This window comes from Akebia trifoliata, chromosome 1 (assembly GCF_017979445.1).
Source record: "Akebia trifoliata isolate Shusen 1 chromosome 1, ASM1797944v1, whole genome shotgun sequence".
Classification (NCBI taxonomy): Eukaryota; Viridiplantae; Streptophyta; class Magnoliopsida; order Ranunculales; family Lardizabalaceae; genus Akebia; species Akebia trifoliata.
The window spans coordinates 16,645,572-16,672,382 of NC_141375.1; the positions used below are offsets into that span (position 1 = coordinate 16,645,572).

General features: G+C 34.8%; 1 protein-coding gene across 4 annotated transcripts; it reads left to right on the plus strand.

Moving 5' to 3' along the window:
• The first annotated feature begins 390 nt into the window (after window positions 1-390).
• Window positions 391-26,811, plus strand: LOC147410782 (nuclear intron maturase 1, mitochondrial-like). 4 transcript variants are annotated; one of them, XM_086440055.1, is made up of 5 exons: window positions 391-3,134; window positions 4,954-5,015; window positions 5,094-5,213; window positions 8,560-9,849; window positions 26,065-26,811. In XM_086440055.1, the coding sequence occupies exon 1, from the start codon at window positions 506-508 to the stop codon at window positions 2,630-2,632; it is 2,127 nt and encodes a 708-aa protein (XP_086296181.1). In that variant the 5' UTR covers window positions 391-505; the 3' UTR covers window positions 2,633-3,134; window positions 4,954-5,015; window positions 5,094-5,213; window positions 8,560-9,849; window positions 26,065-26,811. The 4 variants fall into 4 exon arrangements, with proteins under 4 accessions (XP_086296181.1, XP_086296189.1, XP_086296172.1 ...); XM_086440063.1 differs by lacking the exon at window positions 8,560-9,849 and having other exon boundaries at window positions 26,065-26,801; XM_086440046.1 differs by lacking the exons at window positions 8,560-9,849; window positions 26,065-26,811 and having other exon boundaries at window positions 5,094-5,270.

A 26,811-nucleotide genomic window follows, 5' to 3' on the forward strand; every position in this document is an offset into this window, starting at 1 on the left:
ATCATCCGAAAAAAAATTAGTCAAATCTGAAACTTCTAACCCCATTAAAAGTGATTTAGAATGTGGACCGTCGATTTTTTACCAAATTTTGTCAATAATTTGTAAATCAATTTTGATGGATTTAGAAGTTTCAAATTGAGCTGATTTTTTGTGAAGATGATCTTCTCATCATAGTGACCATCCTCGCAGAAAATCAGCTCAAACCAAAACCTCTAACCTATATTTTGAAAAATCATTGCTTTTACGTATATCCCATGAACCGCCCCATATATATATATATATCCATGAAACATGGAAGGCTGTGGTGTTGGATTGAAAACGTGGTAATCTATCTGTAAGAGTTAAAATCTTATTAAGGAAAGTGTTTTTTTTTTTCTAAAAAAGATTTAAATGGTTCGACTTGTCTGAGAAGAGATGACTTGAACGAGTCAACTCGGTATACACAAGGGGCAAAACGAGATACCAGCTTTTAAAACCATGCTTACAATGTAACCCAAAAAATTTCATGTATCAGAATTCTTACAGATCAAAGATGTCTTTGAGAACATTCCTCAAACACCTTCCCTCCAATCTCCTCCTCCGATCCATCAGCACTTTCTCCTCTTCTCATACTCATTTCTCCTACAATCTCCGACACCCAAATCTAACCCACCACCCAAACCAACAACAACAAGATCCTTACTCTCTCATGAAAGAAGACCCAATCCAAATATGCTCTGATCTATGGTTCCGAACCTTCTCTGATCCATCACACAAACCTTTCTCCAATCTCACTGGTTTTCTTAAAAAATTCGATTTATGGGTCTTAGCTTACCAGCGTTCTTGTGCCGAGGAAACTGGTTCCTTCCCTCCTCGAAACGCAATTCACTCTCAAGTCCTCCAAAGCCTCCTATCCCTTCAAACTTCTGTCTTAAATGGGCAATTCATGTGGGGCATGAAGACCCATCTCTTTATTCGATCCCCCAACGATAAACCCATAGCCAAATTAATCTCCAAACGTAAACTTCAAGCTATTTTAGATTCTGGTAAGCCTTGTTTCCAAGATCGTGTTGTTCAGGAGGTTTTGTTATTGATCTTAGAACCCGTGTTTGAACCGCGGTTCTCGTCCAAATCCCATGCGTTTCGACCTGGTCGGAATGCACACACGGTTATTAGAACCATTCGAAGTAACTTTGCTGGGTATCTTTGGTTCTTAAAAGGGGATTTGAGCAACATTTTCGAAAATGTTGGCAAGGATCTGTTGATGGGTTGTTTGGAGAAATCTATCAAGGATAAAAAAGTCTTAGGTTTGATTAAATCGGCGTTTGGAGCCCCAATTAGGAGTCGGTCGAAAGAAGACAATGATGATGAATTGAAGAGAAGAAAGAAAAAGAAGAAGAAAGGAACGAAAAGGAAGAAAATTCTAAATGAGAATGAACCGAAACCCGATCCGTATTGGTTGAGAACCTTCTTTGGGTTTGCACCGGAGGAAGCTGCGAAGGTCCCCTCATATGGTCATTGTGGTATTTTAAGCCCTTTGCTTGCCAATGTATGCCTGAATGATCTTGATGTTTGGATGGAAGAAAAGATAGTTAAGTTCTTTTGTCCCTCTAAGCTCGATTCAATATGGAAAGACAACATTAATGATGGTAACCATAACCCTGCATGGCCAGAATTTGTTCCATCGAGCGAGGGGTGGGAGAAGACGAGAAAAATGGATTACATTCGATATGGGGGCCATTTCTTGGTTGGAGTCCGAGGGTCTAGAGAGGATGCGGTGGAAATCAGAAAGGACTTGATTGGATTTTGTGAGGGAAAATATGGATTAAGGTTAGATAATTCAAAGGTGGAGATTGAACACATCACGAGGGGAATTCAATTCCTAGACCACATAATTTGTCGTCGAGTTATACACCCAACATTACGTTACACCGCAACAGGAGGGAAAATTGTAAGTGAAAAGGGTGTCGGGACTTTGCTTTCGGTTACAGCTAGCTTACAACAATGTATTCGGCAATTCAGGAGGCTTGCATTTGTTAAGGGTGATAGAGATCCGGAACCATTGCCTTGCACTCCAATGCTATATTCGGGCCAAGCACATACTAATTCCCAAATGAATAAGTTTCTTGAAACTATGGCAGATTGGTATAAATATGCCGATAACCGAAAGAAAGTTGTTGGGTTTTGTGCTTATGTAATACGGAGCTCTCTAGCTAAGCTATATGCTGCGAGGTATAGACTTAAGTCTCGAGCCAAGGTATATAAGATTGCCTCACGTGATCTCAGCCATCCTTTGAGAGAGAGTAGTAACAATTCGGCACCTGAGTATTCGGATCTTTTAAGGATGGGACTTGTTGATGCTATTGATGGTGTTCAGTTCTCTCACATGTCGTTGATTCCATTGTGTGATTACACTCCATTTCCGAGGAGTTGGGTTCCTGATCACGAACGGGTGCTTCATGAATATGTCAGATTACAAGACCCCAGATTCTTCTGTGAATTGCATAGATCAGTTAAACGACAAGGTTTAACTTTGCCTCAAGACGAAATATGCAAGATTGTGTGGAATTATAAGACTCGTGGTGTTCGGGGCAATCAGACCCATAATGATGATGATATCAAGCAAATAGGAAGCTTTAGTTTGAGTGGATAGTAGCAAATGAGAAGCTTTAGTTACAATGTTACGAGAACCCTTGCCGCGCCTGCCACCCTTTTTCTTTCTATTGGCCTAGCGGCATCTGTCACGGCTCTCATCGGCTTCCATTGGCGATTAGTCTTATGTATTTTGTTTGAATGATTGACAGAGAGATCGAAGAAGCGAAAGAAAGGGAATGGGTGTGAAGAGGGTAAAGATTGGGGAATTTGGGGAGAGAAGGATTGAGAGATAGAGTTGGGAAGCTAAAAGGGTGAGATGGGTTGGACCGGAATCCATGGGAATGGTTCTTTGATGCTTGTTCTTCCCAGAAGAGATCGATGTCTTGGGTGTCGTCAACATCAATGGTATCCTCGAAGAAGGTTTGTAAATCTAAAAGGATTGATTCTGAAATGGGTGTTTGCGTGTCTGACAATTCTCCTTGAAAGGATCGTGGTGCTATTTCCAAAATTACATTGGTTGAACAAATATACTATATTGAAGTGCTATCAAAATTACCAAGGCAAGTGTTTCTGCTTTAAAGTAAATGGTTGTGTTGCTCAATTGCTCCTTGTATTGTTTACACCTATGAGTTTGTCAACCTCCCCTAACTATCATGAAGCAATACTATACTTATAGTTCTATGTGACATACTGGCATTATTATTATTATTTTGATAATTTTCACTTAATTTACCTACTGTCATGTACTGAATTGTAATGTTGTGTACTTTCTCTAATTGAACATCTTCTGTAGCTTATAATATTTTCTTCTACGACATTGTATTCCCCAACAAAGCCCGTAATGATGCTTAAATAAGAACCCTAATCTGAACCCAACCAGGTTATTTACAGTTCCACCACATAACCTGAGGTATCTCAATTAGAAATCTAAGCATGCAGAGGAAGCAAGACGGTGCAAGCAAATATAACCTTTTTCTCTTACACTACTCATACGCCTTCCTTCTACAACCTTATATCCCCTACAAAGCCCAAAATGCTGCTTAAGATAAGTACCATAGTATGAACCCAATCAAGGATATAGGCAGGGGCAGATTTACAGTTGGGGCACTTGCCCCCACAAAAAATTTCAAAGTCTATAAAGATTTATGATCTATTGTGACATATAACAGTGGTGGATAAAAAAAGTCCGCCGCTATTGCCCCCACAAATTTTTTTCCTCTTGTCCACATGGGAAAAATCCTGGCTCTGCCCCTGGATATGGGAGCTGGAGCTTGGCTAATTCATACTACTACCGCAACAGATTCATGCTTCCATCTTTACAGAACGACATTTCTATGTTGAAAGATCTTATGTTCCTATCTGGACAAATTTTAAGCTGCTTCCTTGATAAATGTCGACTATATATCAGTATGAATTTCATCTGTGATGAAACATTGTACATGGAGTCATAATCCACATCAATAATGTCAAGAGCTTGATAATGAATTCTTGTTCTTATACTTTTGGAATACTAGAATAATCCCATGCAGACTAAGATGTCTCTCAGGTGCCTTTTTTTTTTTTTTTCCTATTTTGTTTTTTATTAGTAACATTGTTTTTGTCAAATAACAGAAAAGTTCTGTAGTGCAATAAAATATATACAACAATGATTGAGAAAAGCTATGAAAGCCCTAAAATCGTATGTCATGAAATTCTTTGAGAGCGATGCCTTGATCTTCTCCAATGCCTGACTCTAGACAACCCATATTTATTTATTTTTGAAAATTCAATTATTGCACTCTTTTAAAATAGTCCAACAAAGTGTGCATATGGATGGAGTCTCCATGGATATACCATTTTGCTAAATGTTCTAACAAACTAACCATGAAGAAGTTGAATCAGTTTCATAGGAATACACGAATGCATGTTACTCCTACAAAATGATACGACACTTTATTGGTTAAGTTACAATGGATGAGCTAATGTTCCATGGTCTCTCCACTCACTTTTCAAAGGAAGCACACAGAGGGGATGATCCTATGCCAACTGATCAAGAGATCTTTAAAATTTTGTTAAAAAAACAATGCTCAAGAATTCCTAATTTTTATTCTTTTTAGCTATTAATTGAATGACTTTTAATGTACATCTCTTTATCTTGGCTCTATCTTTTATTATTGTGTGAATTAATGTTTATACAATAATGTTAGATTGCAGACTTGAGGGCAAGTCAAGCTTTGATGGGCCACATTGTCCATCACCTTTTATTCACATCGCATAGATAATGAATTTAGTCATTAGGAAAGTGTGCATTTTATTTTATTTCATCATGTTTTTGGATGCTCAAAGATTTAGCTGTTATTTAATTAGTTTGGAATTTGCCTCTTTGTATCAATTCAATAGGTCAAATCATGATCAATGAATTTGGTGAATCCATGTGGTCTGCCCATCCTAATTTACTTGTGGTAAGGATCTTTATTTAACATTCTTTCTTTCTTTTTGATTTAATTGCATGACTTGTTTTATTTATGGGATCTTTACAGGTCTGTCTTCAACACGTGATTTGGGAAATTTGGTGAAAACAGTGCTGCTTCAATCTTGGAGCTCATTTGGTTGCGAAGAACTCCCACCATTGTGCCATTATCCTGTGCATTATTATTTTGGTAAGAGCAATTCAACTAATCTTTTGTCCTTGAACAGTTGAAGGGTTCTTTTTCACATCTGATTTATGTGCTCTCTCTGCGAAAGTGTGGGCTAATACAATAGTCTAAGTGTGGGTGATTTAGACATACCCTCCATCTTTTGGTGCATATTTGAGATACACCCGTGTTTTCCAATTGATATGCCCCCTTGACCACAGTCTACTTTGAAAGATTAATAGTAAATGACCTAAATGCCCTCATCTTCAACCTCTAGCCAAAACCCCTTGATTTTTCTCCCACAACTCCATCTTCTTCAAGCTCTTCAACATTTAGGGTAAATTATTGTTAACCAATTCAATCTTGTCTTTAATCCATCATTTTCAACGTCTTGGGGTTTAAAGGTTAAAGGGTGATTTTTTTTTCTACCACAATATTCATGAATCTTACTTCTCCAGAATCCTATCTCATCATTGGGGATTATAGTTTAAATAAGATAGAATCTTAAGTTAGAAGATGAGGTTAAAATAAATTGTACCGTTTGTATATGATTGGTTTTGGAAGGAAAAAATCAAGGGTTTTTTTGGCTAGTGGTTGACGATGAGAATATTTATGTCATTTGTGTTAGTCTCTCATAGAAGACCGAGTTCGAGATATGTTTTTCATCAATTTGAAAACTAAAACATGGTGGGCTACGTTGGCAGAAGTTAATACTGGCATGAATTTCATGGCCTCGTTTGCATTTTATAAAATTGGACTTTGTTAGTTACCACCATTTTCTACTACTTTGGCTGTACACAAGTTTCTGGCTGCTTTGAAAAATTTATCAAGAGATTAGGAGTGATAATGGAACAATCAGAACATCAACTTGACCATCTCAGAGCATCAAGTTGATGGTCAAATCTTTGACCCTTTATATTCATAGTTCTCCCCCTCTCCAAAACAACAGATCGATCTTTTGGAGTAGTTGGTTTGTTAACAAATATTGTTCAGTAGCCCCATGGTATATCATTCTGTTTATTGATGCTTGTGACTGCCTTGAGAGATTCAAAAAAAGTTTGCTGGATATTCAAAAACCTCGCTCATGAGCAAACCCATCACAAAATTCAGCAAATTTTCTGAAATAACATGGATTGTGGTAGTTAAAAAAATATCTAAGAAATGTTCATTGTAGAAGATACTGATCTAGATAAAATTGAATGGTGAAAAATGTTTCTTTCCAATCCCTATATTTGGGATATGGTATATGTAATTATGATCTTGCCATGTTATTAGCAAATATTCTCTTTAAAGGTTTTCAATATATTTTATACATTGGAAAGTAAATAAAGAAGGGAAAAATTATAAATAAAAAAACCTGATAAAATAATTATTTTACAAAAGAAATCGAATTTAATGCAAATTATTAAAATGGTTGGTTGTTTTCTCTCTCCTCTTTCTCTCTCTCTCTCTCTTGATTATTATTATTTTTTAATTGAATTTTTTTTAAAAAGGGCTATTGAATGGTTATTTTTCTCTCTTTCTCTCTCTTGATTTTTTAAATTAAAATCAATTTTTTTTTTTAAAAATGGCCATTGAATGGTCGGTTTTTTCTCTCTTGATTATTTAAAAAAAAACAAATTTAAAAAAAAAATATTGACCTAATTTTGGTGGACAAATAACCAACACCATAATGCACTAAATTTGTACATAAAAAAGAGATTCAGTTTGGTATATATATATATATACATACATATAGTATAACAGTTAAATAACGATAAAAAAATGACTAAAAAACGATTACTTAACGGTTGGATTGAAAAAAAGGAAACGGCTAGGTACCGGGCGGATTGTAAAAAGGAAAATTCGGCCCTTGAATGGTTGAAAAATCATAAAAAGGAGAGAGAGAAAATTGGCCATTCGACTTAAAAAAAATCAAGAGAGAGAAAGATGAGAGAAAAAAATCGGTTATTTAATGACTTTTTTTAGAAAAAAATCGTTTTTTTAAATAATCAAAAGAGAGAAAGTGGAGAGAGAGAAAGAGGAGAGAGAAAAAATATCGGTTATTCAATGACTTTTTTTTAAAAAAATGACCATTGAATGGTCGGTTTTTTCTCTCTTGATTATTTAAAAAAAAACAAATTTAAAAAAAAAATATTGACCTAATTTTGGTGGACAAATAACCAACACCATAATGCACTAAATTTGTACATAAAAAAGAGATTCAGTTTGGTATATATATATATATACATACATATAATATAACGGTTAAATAACGATAAAAAAACGACTAAAAAATGACTACTTAACGGTTGGATTGAAAAAAAGGAAACGGCTAGGTACCGGGCGGATTGTAAAAAGGAAAATTCGGCCCTTGAATGGTTGAAAAATCATAAAAAGGAGAGAAAAAATTGGCCATTCGACTTAAAAAAAATCAAGAGAGAGAAAGATGAGAGAAAAAAATCGGCTATTCAATGACTTTTTTTAGAAAAAAATCGTTTATTTAAATAATCAAAAGAGAGAAAGTGGAGAGAGAGAAAGAGGAGAGAGAAAAAATATCGGCTATTCAATGACTTTTTTTTACAAAAAATTCAAATTTTTTTAAATAATCAAGAGAGAGAAAGTGAAGAGAGAGAAAATAACCCGTCATTCAATAACTTTTTTTTTATAAAAAATTTGATTTTTTTTAAATAATCAAGAGAGAGAGAGATAGAGAGAGAGAGAGAAAGAGAGAACAACTGGCCAGTTAATGGTCGGTCTGTTATCATTTTGGTAATTTCAATAAATTTGATTCTTTTTGTAAAATAATTGTTTTATTAGGTTTTTTTTTATATAATTTTTCTAATAAAGAAATTGGGAAGAAATGACCCAACTCATGAATCTAGATGTTTAGGCCGTCGTTCACTTTTTATTTTTTGTTTTTTTTTGTTTTATTGATAATTGGCCATCGTTCACTTATTGAGACCAGCAACACTTAAAAGACATCAAAATGAGCGCACAATATTCAGTTACATTTGCAAAAGGACTAAGGTCCTCTTTGAATAGACCTAGAGAATTATTTAGGTCATACAACCCGTATTAATGGTTAAATTATTTTATTATGGGGCATTTTGGGGTTTTCTTGTCTAGAGAACCTTGGACGGAAATACCACAACTATTTTCCATGTGTGAATTTTTTTATATTTTTTTTCAAATGAGTCGCAATCCAAAATGGTGTCCCGTTCCTGTAGCAATATATGATGTTTATGTGGCACATTTTTATTTGAGATTAAACACATTGGGCTACGGTAAACACCCCATTTTTGTACTCGCCTGATTAATCAATTCGTCAACCTGATCGCAACGGTTTCCAATGATGGATGTTTATTCTAATGCTTTATTTTGTTACCAGATATGTTTCAGAAATCTGGATGAGGTATCTCGAACTGACAAAATTATAGAAACTACGCTACACTAGGAAAATATAACCTCAAAAGTTTAGAAATCATCATTTTTTAGATAAAAAAAAGCTTCACAATAAAAATCACTAAAAAATGACTAAATTACAAAAATACCATTAATCTTAAAAACATCCCTAGAGACTACGTTATGAAACCAAATAAATCATTTCGCCAATTTTCACAAAATTCGATAAAATTATGAAAATGCCCCTCATAAAATTCATGACCATGTCGTACAAAAAATTTCATAAATGATAAAAATCAATATTCCCATTGAATTCTTTACGAAAAGTCGATTCCAAAATATCCTTGAACATTGAAAATCGATTTAAAACTCAAAAAGTCCTTTCTGAGGGCAAAACGATAATTTTTCAATAAAAAATTTAAAATTTCAAAATTAATAAATAAAACATTAAATAATGTAAAGTGAAACATTAATAAAATTAATTTAAAATTTTGAACAAAAAAAATCAATAAATCAGGTTCTCAGGCAAAATTGTTGATGGTTGCCCAGATATTTATTAAAGGACCCCTCCATCTAGGGGCCCAAATAATTAAAGATATAATAAAGGGGTTCTCCAAAAAATTAAAGTCAATCAAGTAAGACTAAAGTCAAGATCTTAAAGTCACTCAAGTAAGACTAAAGTCAAGATATTAAAGTCACTAAAGTCAACCAAGTAAGACTAAAGTCAAAATTTTAAAGTCAATCAAATGAGACTAAAAGTCAAAATCCTAATAGAATTTTTATTAAATGATAACTCTATTTAATAGAATTCTAACTAAATAATAATTCCATTTAATAGAATTTTAACTAAATAATAACTCTTTCTAAAAGAATTATAATTAAACAATAACTCTCTCTAAAAGAATTATAATTAAACCTTAACTCTATCTAAAAGACACTTAAAAAAAGTTTATAAATAGGAGCCTCCACACCCTATTTTCGTATCAAAAAATAAGAGAAGTAGGTCAAAAAACTTTCCTAGCCTCTCTTAAATCCTAATTTTGAAGTCCCAACTCCTTACCTAACACCCATACTTCGATTTTAGCTCGAAAAACACCTATAAGCTTTTCAAAAACACCTAGAAATCCATAAACAAATCCGAAGAATCCAGATCTAAAAAAGAGATACCTCACCTCGGAGATCAGAATTCAGATCCGGAGACAGAACGAAGCGAGGAGTACTGTATAAGGAGTTATTCTATCAGATCTCAGGGAACGAGAACCTTGTCTTCAGAAAGGTATATATTTCTTATTATTATTATTTTTTTTTATTACTGAGGTCTTTTAGCAATGTAGTTTATTTGGGAATTAGTAAAGATCGGCGTTTGCCGGGCGGGATTGGTGCCTAACACCTTCCAACCCCGTAATTTGATCCCGAACTCAATTATTTTTTAAGTAGATTAGTTGTTTTTATTCGTTTAGAATCGATATTCGGCTCCTAGACCGTAATAACTAGGTGGCGACTCCCAAACCTCAATGGTCAAAAGTGGATCCGCGCATCCCGCGGATCGAGGGCGCTTTTAGTGGCGACTCTACTGGGAACCATTGAGGATCAGACTTGAAAAGCCCCAAGTGTGGGATGCATTGCCAATATGACCTTTTTTTATTTTTTATTTTTTAGTTATTTGTTTATTTTATTTTATTTTTTTCTATATCCTTCTTTTTGGCTTAATTATGGATCATTTGTTTAGATTCCGAATACTTGGTTTTAGCACATTTTTATGGTTCAATCTAGGATCATTCGAAATGACCCAAAATAATGAGAGATTTTGAAGGGGTGATTTTATTAGTGATGGTATGATGATTGTGGATCATGTGTTTTTTTTTATTTTCTTTTTATGTAAGATTTATTTATTTATTTATTTTTAAAATTAATATGTTTTCGGATCTTTGTTCGATATATTGATTAACGATGTTTTTTTTGGCATGTGATTGTGCTGTCCATTGGCAGCAAGCAAGAGACAAAAATAAAATAAAATACTAAAAAAAATAAAATAAAATAAAATAAAAAGTCGATGGGCTGTGTGTAACAACGATAGGGGTGGGGTGCATTGAGTAAAAAAAATTCTTTTATTTTAAAACCCCATTGTTTTAAATAAGTTTTTGTTTACTTATCTTCTGTTATTCTCATCGTCTTCAACCGAACCAAATCAGAGATCGATCGGTCTGATCTCCCAAGTAATCCCATCGGTTTATCTTGAAGCCTGTTCGATCTTAATTCTTAAAGAAAATTACTAGAGACCGATCGGTCCGATTTCCCAAGTAATCCCATCGGTTTCTCTTAAAACCATTAGAGGTCGATCATTTCTATCGAAGCAAAACTTAAAGCTTGTTGTTGTTCAACGGAAAACCCTTAATTCTTAGGTTATTAAGTTGTTAAGGTGGGATTTTGAGGATCAAATCGGAGAAGATCCAAGTTAAAATCTGCTGATTCAAAACCCCTAATGACTCACCTGAATTTGACGTTAAGGAGCTTCGATTGCAAAGGGTTTCGGGTGAGGTAATATTGGTTGGTTCTATTTTGTCTTTCGATCCTTTCTAATCTAGTTTTTCTTCGATAAGATTCCTTTGAAATCCATGGGAAGATGGTGATCGATTTCATTTCCGAAACCTCATGGACTCTTCAATGATGGATAAAGACTAAGAAAGAAGGGGAAGAAGGCGAAGAAGAGAAGAAACGATCTGGGTTTCTATCTTGGTTACGATTCAAGGTCGTCAAAGATTGTGGTTGTTGTCTAAATTTACGCACGCAAGTATACGTATCGAAACAAGTAATAAAGTGATAAGAAAGTATCGTTCCCACGGAGACTAAATACCAATCTATTATTAATTACCAATTTATCTCAATCTAATTTTATCCAAACAAAAGTAAAAATAGGATTTAAGACTAAACAAGAAAAGTAACGGAGAAAATGAATTTGTAAATTAAAATCAATGAGTGATGAAATCTAGGTTTATAATTTCCCCCAAACAATCTACTTAATTAGATTATCTTCCCTTCTATGATAAATTAATCTACTATAATTGTCACCCAAGAACACTAAATTCTTTACAAGCCTCTGTCGATGGTCATGTAAAAATACCCTTCTAAACTAACTCCCTATATGTCTATGAGAATTAAATCAAGAAGAATTCATTAAGAATAAGCTCTCATAAGGGATGCACATGCAACTTGAGTGTATGTCTATATCAAATTAGCATATGTTACTCTATCTAGGTCATGAACACAAAATAACTCTGTCGATATTATTAAGGTTCGCCGAATCAATTCAATCAATGGCCAGTTAATTAAATCGCATTAAACATAGGATAGAATAAACAATCACATGTGGAATCAGAGAAGAAAGAAATAAAACTAATCAAATATCATGAATGGGTTCCATTATAACCCTAGAATAGAAATTAGTTCATCCTTGAAAAGAAAACAAAATCACAAAAGTATTTAGCCATTCTTAGAGATTACAAATATCAAGAGAAGAGATAAAGTTTAGAAAGATAAAACTCAAAAGTCGAATCTCCAGCTCTCGTCCTCCTTCTCGATCTTGTGCCTCCAAGAAAGACCCCAAAACTTCTGTCCCCAATAAGGGTTAAACTTTCCTATTTATAGATATGGAGTCATTAGGGTTTAAGAGTCCCAAAATCCGTCTCTAATTCGGTCATCACAAATTAACGTGTAAAGATGGAAACGTAAGCAGGTCATGGCCTCCCAATATATTATGCCGCGGCTTGTATTTCTATATTTCTGTTATGCCATTCTTGAATTCCCGCCGCGGCCTCGTTTTTTATCAAGCTGTGGCTTGAAGACTTTTTAGCTTGTATGCTTAGTTTCCTTCTTCCGAGAGTGAACCAATTTGGAGTCAGAATTTCTCCTAAACGTATGCACCTATCCCAATATTCCATATTGTTCCTAATCTGTAAAATAAGCATAAAAATCAAATAAAAACATATAAACACATAAAAAGTATAAAACTAACTAAACTTAAATAAAAACAACTAAAAGACTCTAAAATTAACAAAGTATTATATTTAAAAGTGGTTAATTCGTAGGTATAAAACCTACTCATCAGTGGTCGATCTAGATGTAGATTCATCTTTAGTCCCTAACGATGAACAATTTTTTTTTCTTTAACATTGGAATCCTTAGATCTAGAACAATGGTTCCAAGATCGAATTGATTTACCTCATGATTTCGGTTTGAATAGTCCGATCTGAATCGGATGAGTTCCTTCATGGTTTTGATGCTGACTCAACGAAATTTACTGATTTGATCTAGAACGATGGTCTTGATGTTGATTGGCAATGTGTTTTGGTATGGACAGTTTGCTCATATGGGTCAAACTGATAGCACAATCGTGTTTTCGGTTTGATTTGCTGATTTACCCAAAAAGAATGGGTATTTAATTGACAGATTTAGTTCTGATTTATCGAAAAAAATGGGTATTTAATTAGCAAATTTAGTACTACGTTTAAAAAAATAATAATAAGAAATTTTGCTTTATCGAGTCTGTTCATTAACAAAGTTTTTTAGTGGACCCGCATCTTTTTGAAATAAATTACGTACGATACCCTTTGTTCTTTGGCCATTGCAGGAAAGGAACATTCTGAATAATTAATAATTTATTATATAATGTGGGCCCATTTCATGACTTGATAAGTGGGGAAATTTTGTTACGAGAGAAAGTTTCCAGACTTCAACAGTAGAGGACATTTAAAGTAAGGCTAGCCTTACTAATTTAGTAGGATTTCCTTTTTATAAAGGGGTATTGAGAAAATCACGTGGCACCTGAAAAAGAAAATTTTAGATTCAATATCATGAGTTTGTAGAGGAAGAAATTTTAAGAGTTTTCCTTAAAAATTTTGAAATTTCATTTTATTTTTATTTTTATTTATTTATTTTTTAATTTTAATTTTAAACTTCAAATTGTGGTAGTGGTACATTTTCAAAATCTTAGGTCTAAGCTTGTAAAAAGAGGAATTTATTTTTTCGAATTTTTATTTTTCAATCCAAAGCTTTTTACGAGAAACATAGATTGTGGTATTGATGTGCTGAGGTGATGGTCCACGTAAACTCAATAACCCTTAGTAAGGTTTCCAATCTTACTTAGTTAGTGAAGATAGCCCATCTTCTTACTCACAAATCTGTTGTTTAACAAATTTCATAAAGAAAAAGATTTTTCTTATGCCTTAATGATTGATATTATTTTGCGTTATTGATCATCTTGCTTCTGTTTGCATTATCCTGATTGATTGCTTGTATGATATGCTTGTGATATCCATGTCTTAAGCTTGATCTTTGTGGCGCCCCGCCAAACACTAACACATATCCCCATGTTAGATCTCGAGGTACTAGGTGGCACCTCGAAATTTCGGCATGGTCTCCTCTGTTTATGTTAGCATTCCAAGGCGTTCAACCTGCACCTGATAAACGACATACAATCCTGCATACATATACAAAATATAATACTAGCGGAAGCTTAAATACGTCTAATAACGAATGAAATATCAGAGTGCGGAAGAATAATCAAAATACAAGATTATACAATTATTTCTCACTCTAACAAAAGTCCTAACGCTCAGAACAAAATCTATAACATTACCTAGACAAACTACCACCACTAGAGGGATGTAGCCCTAATACTCACCAAGTGACAAACTCTGGCTGTCTATCTGACCCACCAGATGATTCTCACTCATGCTCTATACCTGCCTCGTCAAGCTTCAGATCTGAAACTAAAAAAATGGAGAATGAAAGGGTGAGTAACAATGGTTACCCAGTAGGGAAACAAACAATTACTGCCAATAACCCCTCCTAACATGAACGAATAAGCATACTGAATTATTTTAAAATAATCAAAGTTTTACAAAAGAAATTACGATTAACTGGTACATATAGCCAGGGATGAACAACTAAACATTTTAAAACTCACATTACATCGATCAGCAGTACTCACTATAACATTATCTTTTTATACAAATCTAATTGATCAAATGGAAACAATAAACATGCATTTCATCTTATATATCAAAATAAGCAACAGATACATAATACACAATGGTGGAGTATTGGAATTAGAAAGTTGGGATTCACGACTGGATCGCTCCCAATCGGGACATGATGTTACAATTCTTCTCGGGCTTTTAGTTCCTGATTTTGTGGCTGGTCGCTGTTTACCACGCTTGGTTGACCATTTATCCGGCTCAGGCTGGCCGTTTGACGTGACCGTAAGCAATGGGTCTCTTTTCGATGTGTCAGAACGTTCGACTACTATAGATTGTTAGTGATCACTGACTAATCATCTTCGTCTATGCCTATCAGGCGTACATGTGATTCCCAAATATACAAACCATTCGTATACGACCACCTTTACATTACAAGTTCACTGGTAAAGATAGAGAGGAATAAACCCGGATTCCAGTTGTGACTCCACTCTCATACGCGTCCCATACCACGTATGAGCTTGGTGGTCCCTACCGTACATCCCAAGATAGTACACCACTCCGGATGATATGACGCACTATCCCTTCAGGCATTCACAGACTCTTTAACAGCTCACAAAATAGCTACATATATATTATTTTCATTTGAAAACAAAAGAGAAATTAACAATACAAGGTTGAGAATAGATATCCAGTTTCCTACCATGCAAGTGTGACCACCCGGCCTAAAATAAATAACATAACGGAGCGTCTCGCGCTAACAGAAATTTAAATAAACATGCAACCAACAATATTATCCCTGGATATCTGTTCACCAACCTGCACACAACACAACAACGTAAAATGCAGACATCACCCCTCGGGTGTGACTCTGACATTTTACCGTTTCATACCCTTTTTCCCTTTTTTCGATTTTTACAATTTTCAATCTCTTTAATAAAACATCTATTTTCTGATATTCATCAACTCAATATGAGTTCATTGAATATTAAATCACATTTTCCAACTAACAAATTTATTTTTATCAATAATATTGAAAAAGAAAACAAATTTTATATCAAAACGGGGTCCGAGCAGTGCACAAGACCCAATTGATGGAAATAACCCGTTAAAATATGCTACCCACGTATGATTTATTAAAAATTACAATTAAACATATCAAACATGCATTTTCTAGCGTGAATTTTGAAATAATGAAAGAATTCTACATTTTGGAAATACATCAAAAATTTTCAGATAAAATCCTAAATGCAATTTTCACAATCTATGATTACTAATAGAAATTGAGAGTTCCTTACAATCACTAGGCGACGGAATTGAAGCACGTGCACGGAAATCGAGACGATTGGCGTGAAAATCGAGGCGGACCGAACTTCGAAGCGGCTGATTTTCGAAACTGGCTTGGTGGTTTCGAAGATCTCGATGTACTCGTCTCTTCTCCCTTCTATGGCGAAAGACGGTTTGACCCCGAAATCGATGAAAACCGAGGTCGAAGTTACGAAAATCTCCGTATAAAAATACGGCTGATTTTTGACTATACGGGGTGAAAAAGACGAGAAAACGGAAGGAACTTGGTTGGGTTATGTAGAGAATGAGGTTGCGGACGTTTCTCCCTTCTGCGTCGGAAAGCGATTTGACCCCGAAACGGATGAAATCCGAGGTCAAAGTTTCGAAATTTTCGTATCCAAATACGACTGATTTTTGACGATATCGGGTGAAATAGAAAGTGAAATGAAGAAAGGTTGGATGGGTTTTGTAGAGAACGAAGCTGCGGACCTTTTTCTCTTCTGCGACGATCGTCGAAAGTGGACCGTTTGCGAGAGATCTAAGGTGGAAGGTCGAAGAGAAAAAACATGTCATTTCGTATAGGTCGCGGCTGTTTAGACGCGTTGGGGAAGATGAGATTAAAAAAAAAATTTAAATATTATTTATATAATATTTGGGACGAATTCGGTATTTCGCTTATTATTTTGATCGACGATAACTTAGTCATTCGGTCTCCAAAACTGACAAACGAATACTCTATTTCGCCTAATTTTTCATTCCGGATCTAATGGTATAGTCAATTTTTACAAATTATGTCTCCATCAAAAAGTTACATTTTTGGCCTGAGGTGACCCCTAAACTTGATGTCGTTCTCGTTTTTGACGATAATCCGACTTCCTGGTCTCCAAAAATGACAAATAAATAGTCCATATTCAATAATTTTTCGTTACAAACCCAATGGTATAATCGAATTTTAAAAATTATTGCTCTAACATAAAATCACTGTTTTAGCTTGGTCCGACCCGGTAATCGAGGATCTTGCAACTTTTATATTCGGACTCGCATTTGAGCGTGCTTACAGGCTAAACTATGTTTTTCGATCATTTTGAATCTAATGGTGAAGTCAGATTCCATTAAAAATGATCAGAAATATCCTAAAATTTTACCCCTAAGTCCTACTTTCAAGATTTTATTAAAATTTCACTATTTATTTTTTCCTCGAGATACGAATTAAAAATTTGGGATTTTACAATCTTGATACTTTGGATATTTATGATGTATGATCATATTTTTCTAATATCCATATTTTAATGACCTGATCTGGCCTACATGCCCATTTATTTGAAAAATGCCCCACCCTGTTTTGCACACACCACTAGCACATTTACTGCTTTGCACGTTTGCATGTCCCTAATAGCCAACGTGGCACTAGTGCGTGGCCCGGTCTCTTCGGAGATGCGACGTCATTCATGAAAACCACAACTCCAGCCATGTACCTTAGGGTATTTAAAATCGGGGCATCAGTACCGTTTGATCAGGTGACTCTGAAAGGTATATTGATGCACCCATGCTGGGGCGACCTGAGCCTTTGAGCTATTGTAAGCTATACAGTCACATGTCCTGATTGCCAACATAGTACTAGTACGTGGTCGGTCCCCTCGTGGGATGCTAAACCATTTATGAAAGCTACAACCCTAGACTCGTATTTATACGGTATATCAAAGATAGTCCAAGTTCACCAATTGCACTTCTTGGTCAAAATTAGTGCCTAAGCAAGATCCTACCCCGCTGTACCCTATTATACAAGGGGGATAGACAACGTCTATTCTAGACGAGAGGTATTTAAGTGGGCCCTTACTCAGTATCGTGCGCTACCTCTCAACTGAGGATTAAACTGGCTGCTTTTGACTTCAGAGAAGTGGGTTGGAGCTTTAGATTATCACCTATACAGTATATCAAACCAAGTCACCATGTACCGTCTGATTGAGTACGCTCGAGAGGTATATAGGTGCACTTGGGCAAGGGTGGCCAGATAAATTGCATTGCACATAATAAGCCTAGAGTCTAGAAGCCTTCCTATAGGTCACAACCCGAACTGACTATGGGTGTTCCCGGGTTGCTTTATTCAGTCTAACTAACAGGTAAGTGGGCAGATCGATCAAGAACAATAAAAAAAAACCAGCAATATCGGTCCGACCCAATCGGTGAAATGTACCGATTAATTTGAACCAATTAAACGAATTGGCCCAATCAACAAATGGATCAAACTAATCAACACCAAACTAGTTGGATCAATTGGTTTTACTTTCAAAGATTCAGACCATTTTATACCAAATAGATTCGATCCTAAGATAAAATTAATTTGTCTGGTCAAAGGTTCAATCTCAATCAGGGGTCGACCCGCGTTTAACCTTTCTCACTTTCTTGGTCACTATAGACTTATAATGCAATTGGATTCAATGTTTCCCACTGAACTTAAGCTAATTTCGAAACTTTAATTATGTGGTTAAGAGTCAAACCTTTAGAGTCAGTGGTTAACCTTGGTTTACTTCCAATCAGGTGATAATTGGTCCCAAACGTTCTAAACCTCCATCTGTACCACTTTGAGTCCGTAAAAAAAATCGTCATTCTAGAGTAACATTGCCAAGTAGCCAGTCTTTGCCACAAGAAGAAACGAGTACCATGGATAAAGCTGCGTTCCGTCAGATTTTAGAATCTTTTCAAGCACAGATTATTGCTTTTGTCCAAACACAAATTGAATCCCTGAAAATTGAAAAGGGAAAAGATAAAGCTATAGAATCTCAGGATGTGTTTGACCTTGTCGAAAACCAAAAAGATGATCAATTACCTGTGACCCTATCTTAGCTCATCGAATAACTTAGGTTGAAATTGCTTTGAAGTATATTAAAGACCCCAACGATCTTACTATTGGATTAGGGGCAATGACCTTGTTTCCCACGGTTCGTCTGCCAGAGAAGTTCACAATGCCAGATATAGAGAAATTTGATGGTATTGGATGCCGTAGGACTCACTTAAAAGTATATGTCAGCATAATGCAATCTCAGGGTCTGAGTGAAGAACATATGACTCAACTTTTTTAAAGAACCCTTACAGGTCCTGCCCTACGCTGGTTAATGTCATTGGACTCATCTCGGGTAAGAACATGACATGAATTGATGAAAGAATTTATTGGTTGGTATTCATTCAATACGGATATTGAACTCACAAGAAGAGACCTAGAAACTACTAAACAGAAATCCGGGAAAACTTTCACTGAGTTCATTGCGTGATGAAAAGCTAAAGCCGCTCAAATGTGGGACTGACCTCAAGAGAAGGAACAAGTCAAGATCATCATCAGGAATCTCACTTCAAATTAAGCCAAATACTTGATGCCTTAGTACCTTCCCACTTTTCAATCCCTCCTTGAGACTGGAAATCAAGTTGAAGAAGCTTACTCTTCGGGACTTTTTGGTAACCCATCTGAATTAAAACCCAAACATTTCAAACCTAATGTCAATTCCTTACAAGTGGCCAACACCTCCTTCGCACTATCTCCTCAAGTTACTCAGCCTTCACAACCTAAGCCTAGGAGACAGTTTGCCAATCTTAGAATGTCCCTTAGTGTTGCTTATCAAAAATTGATGAAAAGGGGATTGCTGACACCTTTGCAACCCAAGCCTTTGCCTAATCTCCTTCTCCCAAACATGGATAATGGGCAATTCTGTGAATTCCATCAGATGCCTGGTCATGTTCTTAATAGGTATATTACTCTCCAACATGCTATCCAAGACCTTATTTAGCAAGAAAAAGTCACCATACCCACTCCTACTACTCCCAATGTTAAGACTAACCCTTTGCCTACTTTTCAAAATCAACTCCCTCCTACTCTAAACTTAATATCCATATCCAAATCCGAATCAGTTGACCCAGTTTCCTTCATTTACCCAATTGGTCTTAACAGTACATTCACTCTATAATGAGCTCAACTACCCTAAGGCAATGACAGGACTAAAGAACAGATAAATTATTGAAGTAGCGGGTTGTCCTGCATATGACAGGCTTGAATCATAATATGAAGAGATAGTAAAAGCAGGCAAGTTCAAGTCATCCATCGAAGATAATCGAAGTGGCATAGACTCTAGAATTGCATCCCTCCAGAATGATGTCGTCTTTTTAAGTCTTCTTAATTTTTTTTAGTTGCAGTTGCGTCAGTCTTTGAATTTAGTTAGTCATCTTTATTTTGAGGTTTTAGTAAGGTTTGTCAATCTATGTTCTTTTTTATTCTAATAAATAAAGAAGTTTTAGATTATCATGTGTGCAATAATGACGTGAATATAAAATCTAACATGAAAAATGACTTAAAGCTCACTGACCAAATTTGATAAATATTGGAATTAAAGAGTACACTCAAAAAGTGCCAATTGGTGATACGTTATCCTCAGGAGAACATAAGAGAATAGTAAAATTACTTATAAGGATATATGGATGGATTACACAAAAATATATATTAAGACATAAAGTCAAAAGTGATTTCAAAGTCAAAGATTATCGATCAAAAATGATATAGTTGAAAATATCGACAAAGACGCTAAAACCTACAAGTGGATCTATCATGTTTTTCACTCAAAAGAGGAGAGTTTTCATTCATAAAAGAATAAAAGATTTTCTTAAAGTTTTAGAAAAGTTGAATAGTCAGCAAAATTGATCATACTCGAAGAATATTCATTCTCAAAAAAGAACTTTACTCGACAGAGCAATCCAGATATCAAATTCCTAAAACTTTGACCAAGTCGAGCAGCATTCATCAAAAGAGGCCTCCTTTGGTCGAATCATTTCCCTGTCTTACCAAAAAAAAAAAAAGATACTTTCTTTAGCCCTTCGTGGCCTTTTGCAGCCTTTAAAAAATCAATAGCATTTTTTTTCTAAATCACACCGACCAACCTTGGGAGGGAATCTGTATGAACTACGTTTTGATCTGATCCCAAAAGAAAAAGAAATATTTGGGGTACGTAGGCAACCTGAGAAGTTACTTTAGGCCTGGTCACAAAAAAAAAAAATATTTTCTCTTAAAAAAAATGTCATCCAAAAGGAAAATTCCCTATTGAAAGGTTCAAAAGAAAAAAAGAATGCCAAACTAGGGGTATTAAAAAAAATTTGGCAGAAAAAAAAAGAATGCCAAACTAGGGGCATTAGAAAAAAAAAGTCAAAAGAATTACAGACAAAAATGACAAAAAAAAGAGAATACTAGATTAGGGGCATTTTGGGAAGTCGAGCCTTTTACCCTTTCTTTCTAAACCATGTCCTAAGCCCACTTATTAAGTCCTCTTGTATGCTAATTGACTAGGTTAAGGTGTAGGGAACTAAGAAGCTGTCGAGTTGAACATTCAAGATCATTGAGAAAAAAGAGAAGTCCGCTAAGTCAAAAATCCGAAAAGACGACTTAGGCAAAAGTTAGAGCATAGCCATAAAAAAAAGCCTGCTAGGTTGAAAACCTAAAAAGACGACCTAGGCAAAAATCAATGCATCTTTAGAAAAAGAAAAGAAAAACCCGCTAAGTTAAAAACCTGGAAAGGCAACCTAAGCAAAAATTAGGGTATCATCAAATGGGAGGAAATGTCCCATCAAAAAGAAAAATTCAGAAGAAAACTTGTGCAAAAATTAGAAAATGCAGAACCATTCAAGCCACAACATTCGATGAAAACGAAGAAACTCAGAAGCCATTTTGAACATTGTAGTATATTTAGGAGTATGTTTACTTGTTCAAGTGTTCGCTAATGGAAGATGTAGAATCATCAACCACTTTAAAGAGAAAGATCTTCTATTCTAATATTTATCAAGATTTTTTTAAGTCCAGCTCAAGTATTTTTCAAAAGAAATTCGAAAGAAAATTATTAATCATTTATTGCACATATGATAATCTTAAGAGTCTTAAATTTAAGGGAATGTCTCTGTCATACATCAGAGTCCATATTTTTCAACGTAATCCATTTCATCAGTCTTGTAGTCAAGTTCCAGTTAAAGCTAACTTTAAAACTAGGGGCATTTTTGCAAGTCATTTGATTCCAAAGTTTTGTTCTTAATCACATGATAAAAAGGAAAATCTTACTTAGAAGTCTGATGAAGTCCAATGATAATTATGAATCCAGATGCATGATAAGCCAATAGAGGCCCGATTTTTTAAATTTTGAGCTCGATTTTGAATCATAGAATGAATTAATAGGATTGTTTAAATTCTTATAAATCAAAGTCCGAGAAACGTGGCTAAGTAAGTGCGAGTCCGAGAAACGAGACTCCAATTTTTTGAATCATAGAATGAGTAGGCTTTTTGAAGTGCCTACAAACCTAAGTTCGAGTTCGAGAAACGAGACTCCAACTTTTTGAATCATAGAATGAGTAGGCTTTTTGAAGTGCCTATAAACCTAAGTTTGAGTCCGAGAAACGAGACTCCAACTTTTTGAATCATAGAATGAGTAGGCTTTTTGAAGTGCCTACAAACCTAAGTTCGAGTCCGAGAAGCAAGACTCCAACTTTTTGAATCATATAATGAGTAAGTTTTTTTGAAGTGCCTACAAACCTAAGTTTGAGTCCGAGAAACAAAACTCAAACTTTTTGAATCATAGAATGAGTAGGTTTTTTTTGAAGTGCCTACAAACCTAAGTTCAAGTCCGAGAAACAAGACTCCAACTTTTTGAATCATAGAATGAGTAGGTTTTTTGAAGTGCCTACAAACCTAAGTTCGAGTCCGAGAAGCGATACTCCAACTTTTTGAATCATAGAATGAATAAGTTTTTTGAAGTGCTTATAAACCTTAGTTTGAGTTCAAGAAATAAGACTCCAATTTTAATAGGATTGTTTAAGTTCCTGTAAACCTTAGCCAGAGTCTGAGAAACGAGACTCCAGCTTTGTTTGAATCATATAATGAATTAACAGGATTGTTTAAGTTTCTTAGCCCGAGAAGCGTGGCTACAAAGGCTCGAGTCCGATAAACGAGACTCAAACTTTTTCGAACTCTAAAAAAGAATTTCAAATAGGATTTAACGAAGTTCCTACAATGTTATGACTCCAATTACCTCATTGTTCAACCTTGCCATGATTGCTTTCGTTGCATTAGCACATTTCAATTTTGAATCATTATTGTCAGTGAGAGAAGATCTCTAGGACCTGACACATTTAACACAGTAATCATCACACCATTGCACACACGTGCACTTTTGCATTTGTCAAGGAGAATTTTCTAAAATTCAAGGATCTGACATTGTCAGTGAGAGCTCACACTCGAGGACCTGACAACATTTTTGTTTGGGAAGAGTTTTACGCTCAAGGATTCGAACGCCCCACCGAATTGCTAAATCAGGCTGTAAAATGAACTGTCACTAGCTTTGGCATTCATATATCGCACTATCTACCAAAATAGATTTGCTATCTAGTTTTCTCCAACCCTCTACAAAAGAGGGGCATCTATAGACACCCCATTTTTGCACTCGCTTGATTAATCAACTCGTCAACCTGATCGCAACAGTTCCCAATGATGGATGTTTATTCCAATACTTTATTTTGTTACCAAATATATTTCAGAAATCCGGATGAGGTATCTCGAACTGATAAAACTATAGAATCTATGCTACGCTAGGAAAATATAATCTCAAAAACTTAGAAATCATCATTTTTCGGATAAAAAGAAGCTTCACGATAAAAATCACTAAAAAATGACTAAATTACAAAAATACCCCTAACATTAAAAACATCCTTAGAGCCTACGTTACAAAACCAAATAAATCATTTCGCCAATTTTCACAAAATTCGACAAAATTATGAAAATGCCCTCATAAAGTTCATGACCATTTCGCACAAAAAATTTCATAAATGATAAAAATCAATATTCCCATTAAATTCCTTACGAAAAGTCGATTCCAAAACATCCTGGAATATTGAAAACTGACTTAAAACTCAAAAAGTCCTTTCTGAGGGCAAAACGGTAATTTTCCAATAAAAAATTAAAATTTTGAAATTAATAAATAAAATATTAAATAATGTAAAGTGAAACATTAATAAAATTAATTTAAAAATTTGAACCAAAAAAATCAATCAATCAAGCTCTTAGCCAAACTTGTTGATGGTTGTCCAGATATTTATCAAAGGACCCCTCCATCTGGGGGCCCAAAGAATTAAAGATATAATAAAGGGGATTCTCCAAAAAATTAAAGTCAATCAAGTAAGACTAAAGTCAAGATATTAAAGTCAACCAAGTATGACTAAAGTCAACCAAGTAACACTAAAGTCAAAATCTTAAAGTCAATCAAATGAGACTAAAAGTCAAAATCCTAATAGAGTTCTAATTAAATAATAATTCTATTTAAAACAATCCTCATTAAATAATAACTCTATTTAATAGAATTCTAACTAAATAATAATTCTATTTAATAGAATTTTAACTAAATAATAACTCTCTCTAAAAGAATTATAATTAAACAATAACTCTCTCTAAAAGAATTATAATTAAATCTTAACTCTATCAAAAAGGCACTTAAAAAAAGTTTATAAATAGGAGCCTCCACACCTATTTTCGTATCAAAAAATAAACCCTAAGAGAAGTAGGTCAAAAAGCTTCCCTAGCCTCCCATAAATCCTGATTTTGAAGCTCCAACTCCTTACCTAACACCCATACTTCGATTTTAGCTCAAAAAGTACTTAGAAGCCTTTCAAAAACACCCAGAAATTCATAACTAAATCCGAAGAATCCAGATCTAAAAAAGAGATACCTCGCCTCGGAGATCAGAAATCAGATCCAGAGACAGAACGAAGCGAGGAGTACTGTACAAGGAGTTACTCTATCAGATCTTAGGGAACGAGAACGTTGTCTTCAGAAAGGTATCTATTTCTTATTATTATTTTTTATTACCTAGGTCTTTTAGCAATGTAGTTTATTTGAGAATTAGTAGAGACCGGCGTTTGCCGGGCAGGGTTGGTGCCTAACACCTTTCAACCCCGTAATTTGATCCCCGAACTCAGTTATTTTTTAAGTAGATTAGTTGTTTTTATTCGTTTAGAGTCGATGTTCGATTCCTAGACCATAATAACTAGGTGACGACTCCCAAACCTCAAAGGTCAAAAGCGAATCCGCGCACCCCGCGGATCGAGGGCGCTTTCAGCTACGTGCCATGTAGAAAATAGTTTGGTTTAAAGCCTGATGTGTTTTAAACTCCAACCAAAATATTCCATGTAGACACCATTCCTATTCTTTAGGAACGGGACACATTACCTAATCCTGATTTGCACCTTGGAGTTTCCGTTCTTTGTTCAAAGTTTGCTTGGTCCTTTGAGTTACTAACGTCCTTAAAAATTAGCTTATCTGATGGCAACACTAAATATTTCAGGAACTGCTTAGATATATGTAAGTTGGTCATGCTTTGCCCCTTGGTTCCAAAGACCATATTCTTTTTTGGAGAATACTTTTGCCATTTGTTGGAAAGAGAACCATTGGGGGGAGTCCCCAAGATATCATGGTGAAGATCAAGTCTTATCTCTTCTGATGGTCCAAGTTATATTCAAAAATGTAATTTTGTTTCCGGCTTTGTTGGCCCTTCTTTTGATTTTTCCTTTCTTCTTTTGTATTCTTTGGGGGTGCTCATCTCGATCTCCTTTCTTCTTAGCTATTAATAAAGTATCTTTACTTAGCAAATATATATATATATATATATATATATATATATATATATATATATATATATATATATATTCAGAATTTGAGATGATTTTCTTCGTTAATATTGCATTTAATTGGGGACATTCTTTGAGGAGGTTTTGATGCAATTGCCTTACACGAGCCATGTGGAGCTCTGTAGCTGTGTTTAGTTTGCTTTTGTTTGTTTTTATTCCCTTTCAATGTTTCATTGAAAACAATGGGATTGTTTTGCTAATACCTAATTGTCTTAGATGGTGGTATGTATTTATTGCTTAGGTTATTCAAGAGCCTTTAAGAGGTGGGATTCTTTTTTATTGAACACTATGGATGTATGTTTTTTTATGGAAACAGTAGGGGATCAAGTAACAACCAACCTATGTGGTCTGCTTGTAAGTTCTGTAGTAGTGATTCAGCCATTGTATGAACATGTGTTGAAATCTGTTGTGTCTTTTTTGATGGTTTTTCACTTAAACAAACGATGAGTATCTCCTTATAAGGATATACACATTATACAAAAGAAAATTTTATTAACCCATATGCATTTGGCGACTTTGTTTTGTGATGATAGAGGATAAGAAGTAGCACTGAGCTTTCACATAGCGAAATGACACCTAATGCAGTGGGTGAACCAAGCGCAACTAATTGCTCAGGTACTAGGCGGCATCAAATCTTAGGGGGCATTTGTAAGGATTGTAGATCCTGATTCTTCATTCTGATTATGGATTGTCAAAATCAGATTATAGAAATTGATTTTCAGACTCCAAAATCCCGTTTGGCTAACACTATTTTTGAAAACTGATCCTGTGGAAAAAATAAAATTACTCAATTACATTTCTTGAGATTGAAAATACATATCCATAAGATTGAAGATAATGGATTTTTATGAGAAAAATCAAAGATTTTTGGAAAGAGTTGAAAAATATGATATTTAGATCATTTTCTATTAGTTTTCAAGTGAATTGTATTTTAAGGAACATGTTAAGATTAAGAGTACCAAAAAAATTATGATGATTTTGTATTTTTATTTGACCAATTGTATGTTGTTGTTGTTGTTGTATTTCAAGATCGTCATAAGTGGATTTGAGAATCAAGAGAAATTGCATGCGAATTGTTTCTTATTCTCCATGATTTTGGTTCTTGATTATGAAAAAAGCAAATCGATAATTCAAATCAAATGAGGCAAACTATTCTAAAATCCGATTATGAGCCAGAACTAGATTCTAAAATCCAAATCAAACGCCCTCTTAGTCTCTAGGCTCATAAGCACCAAGTACCCACCCACAATTAAGCTACCCAAATACTAGAAAAACGGGGT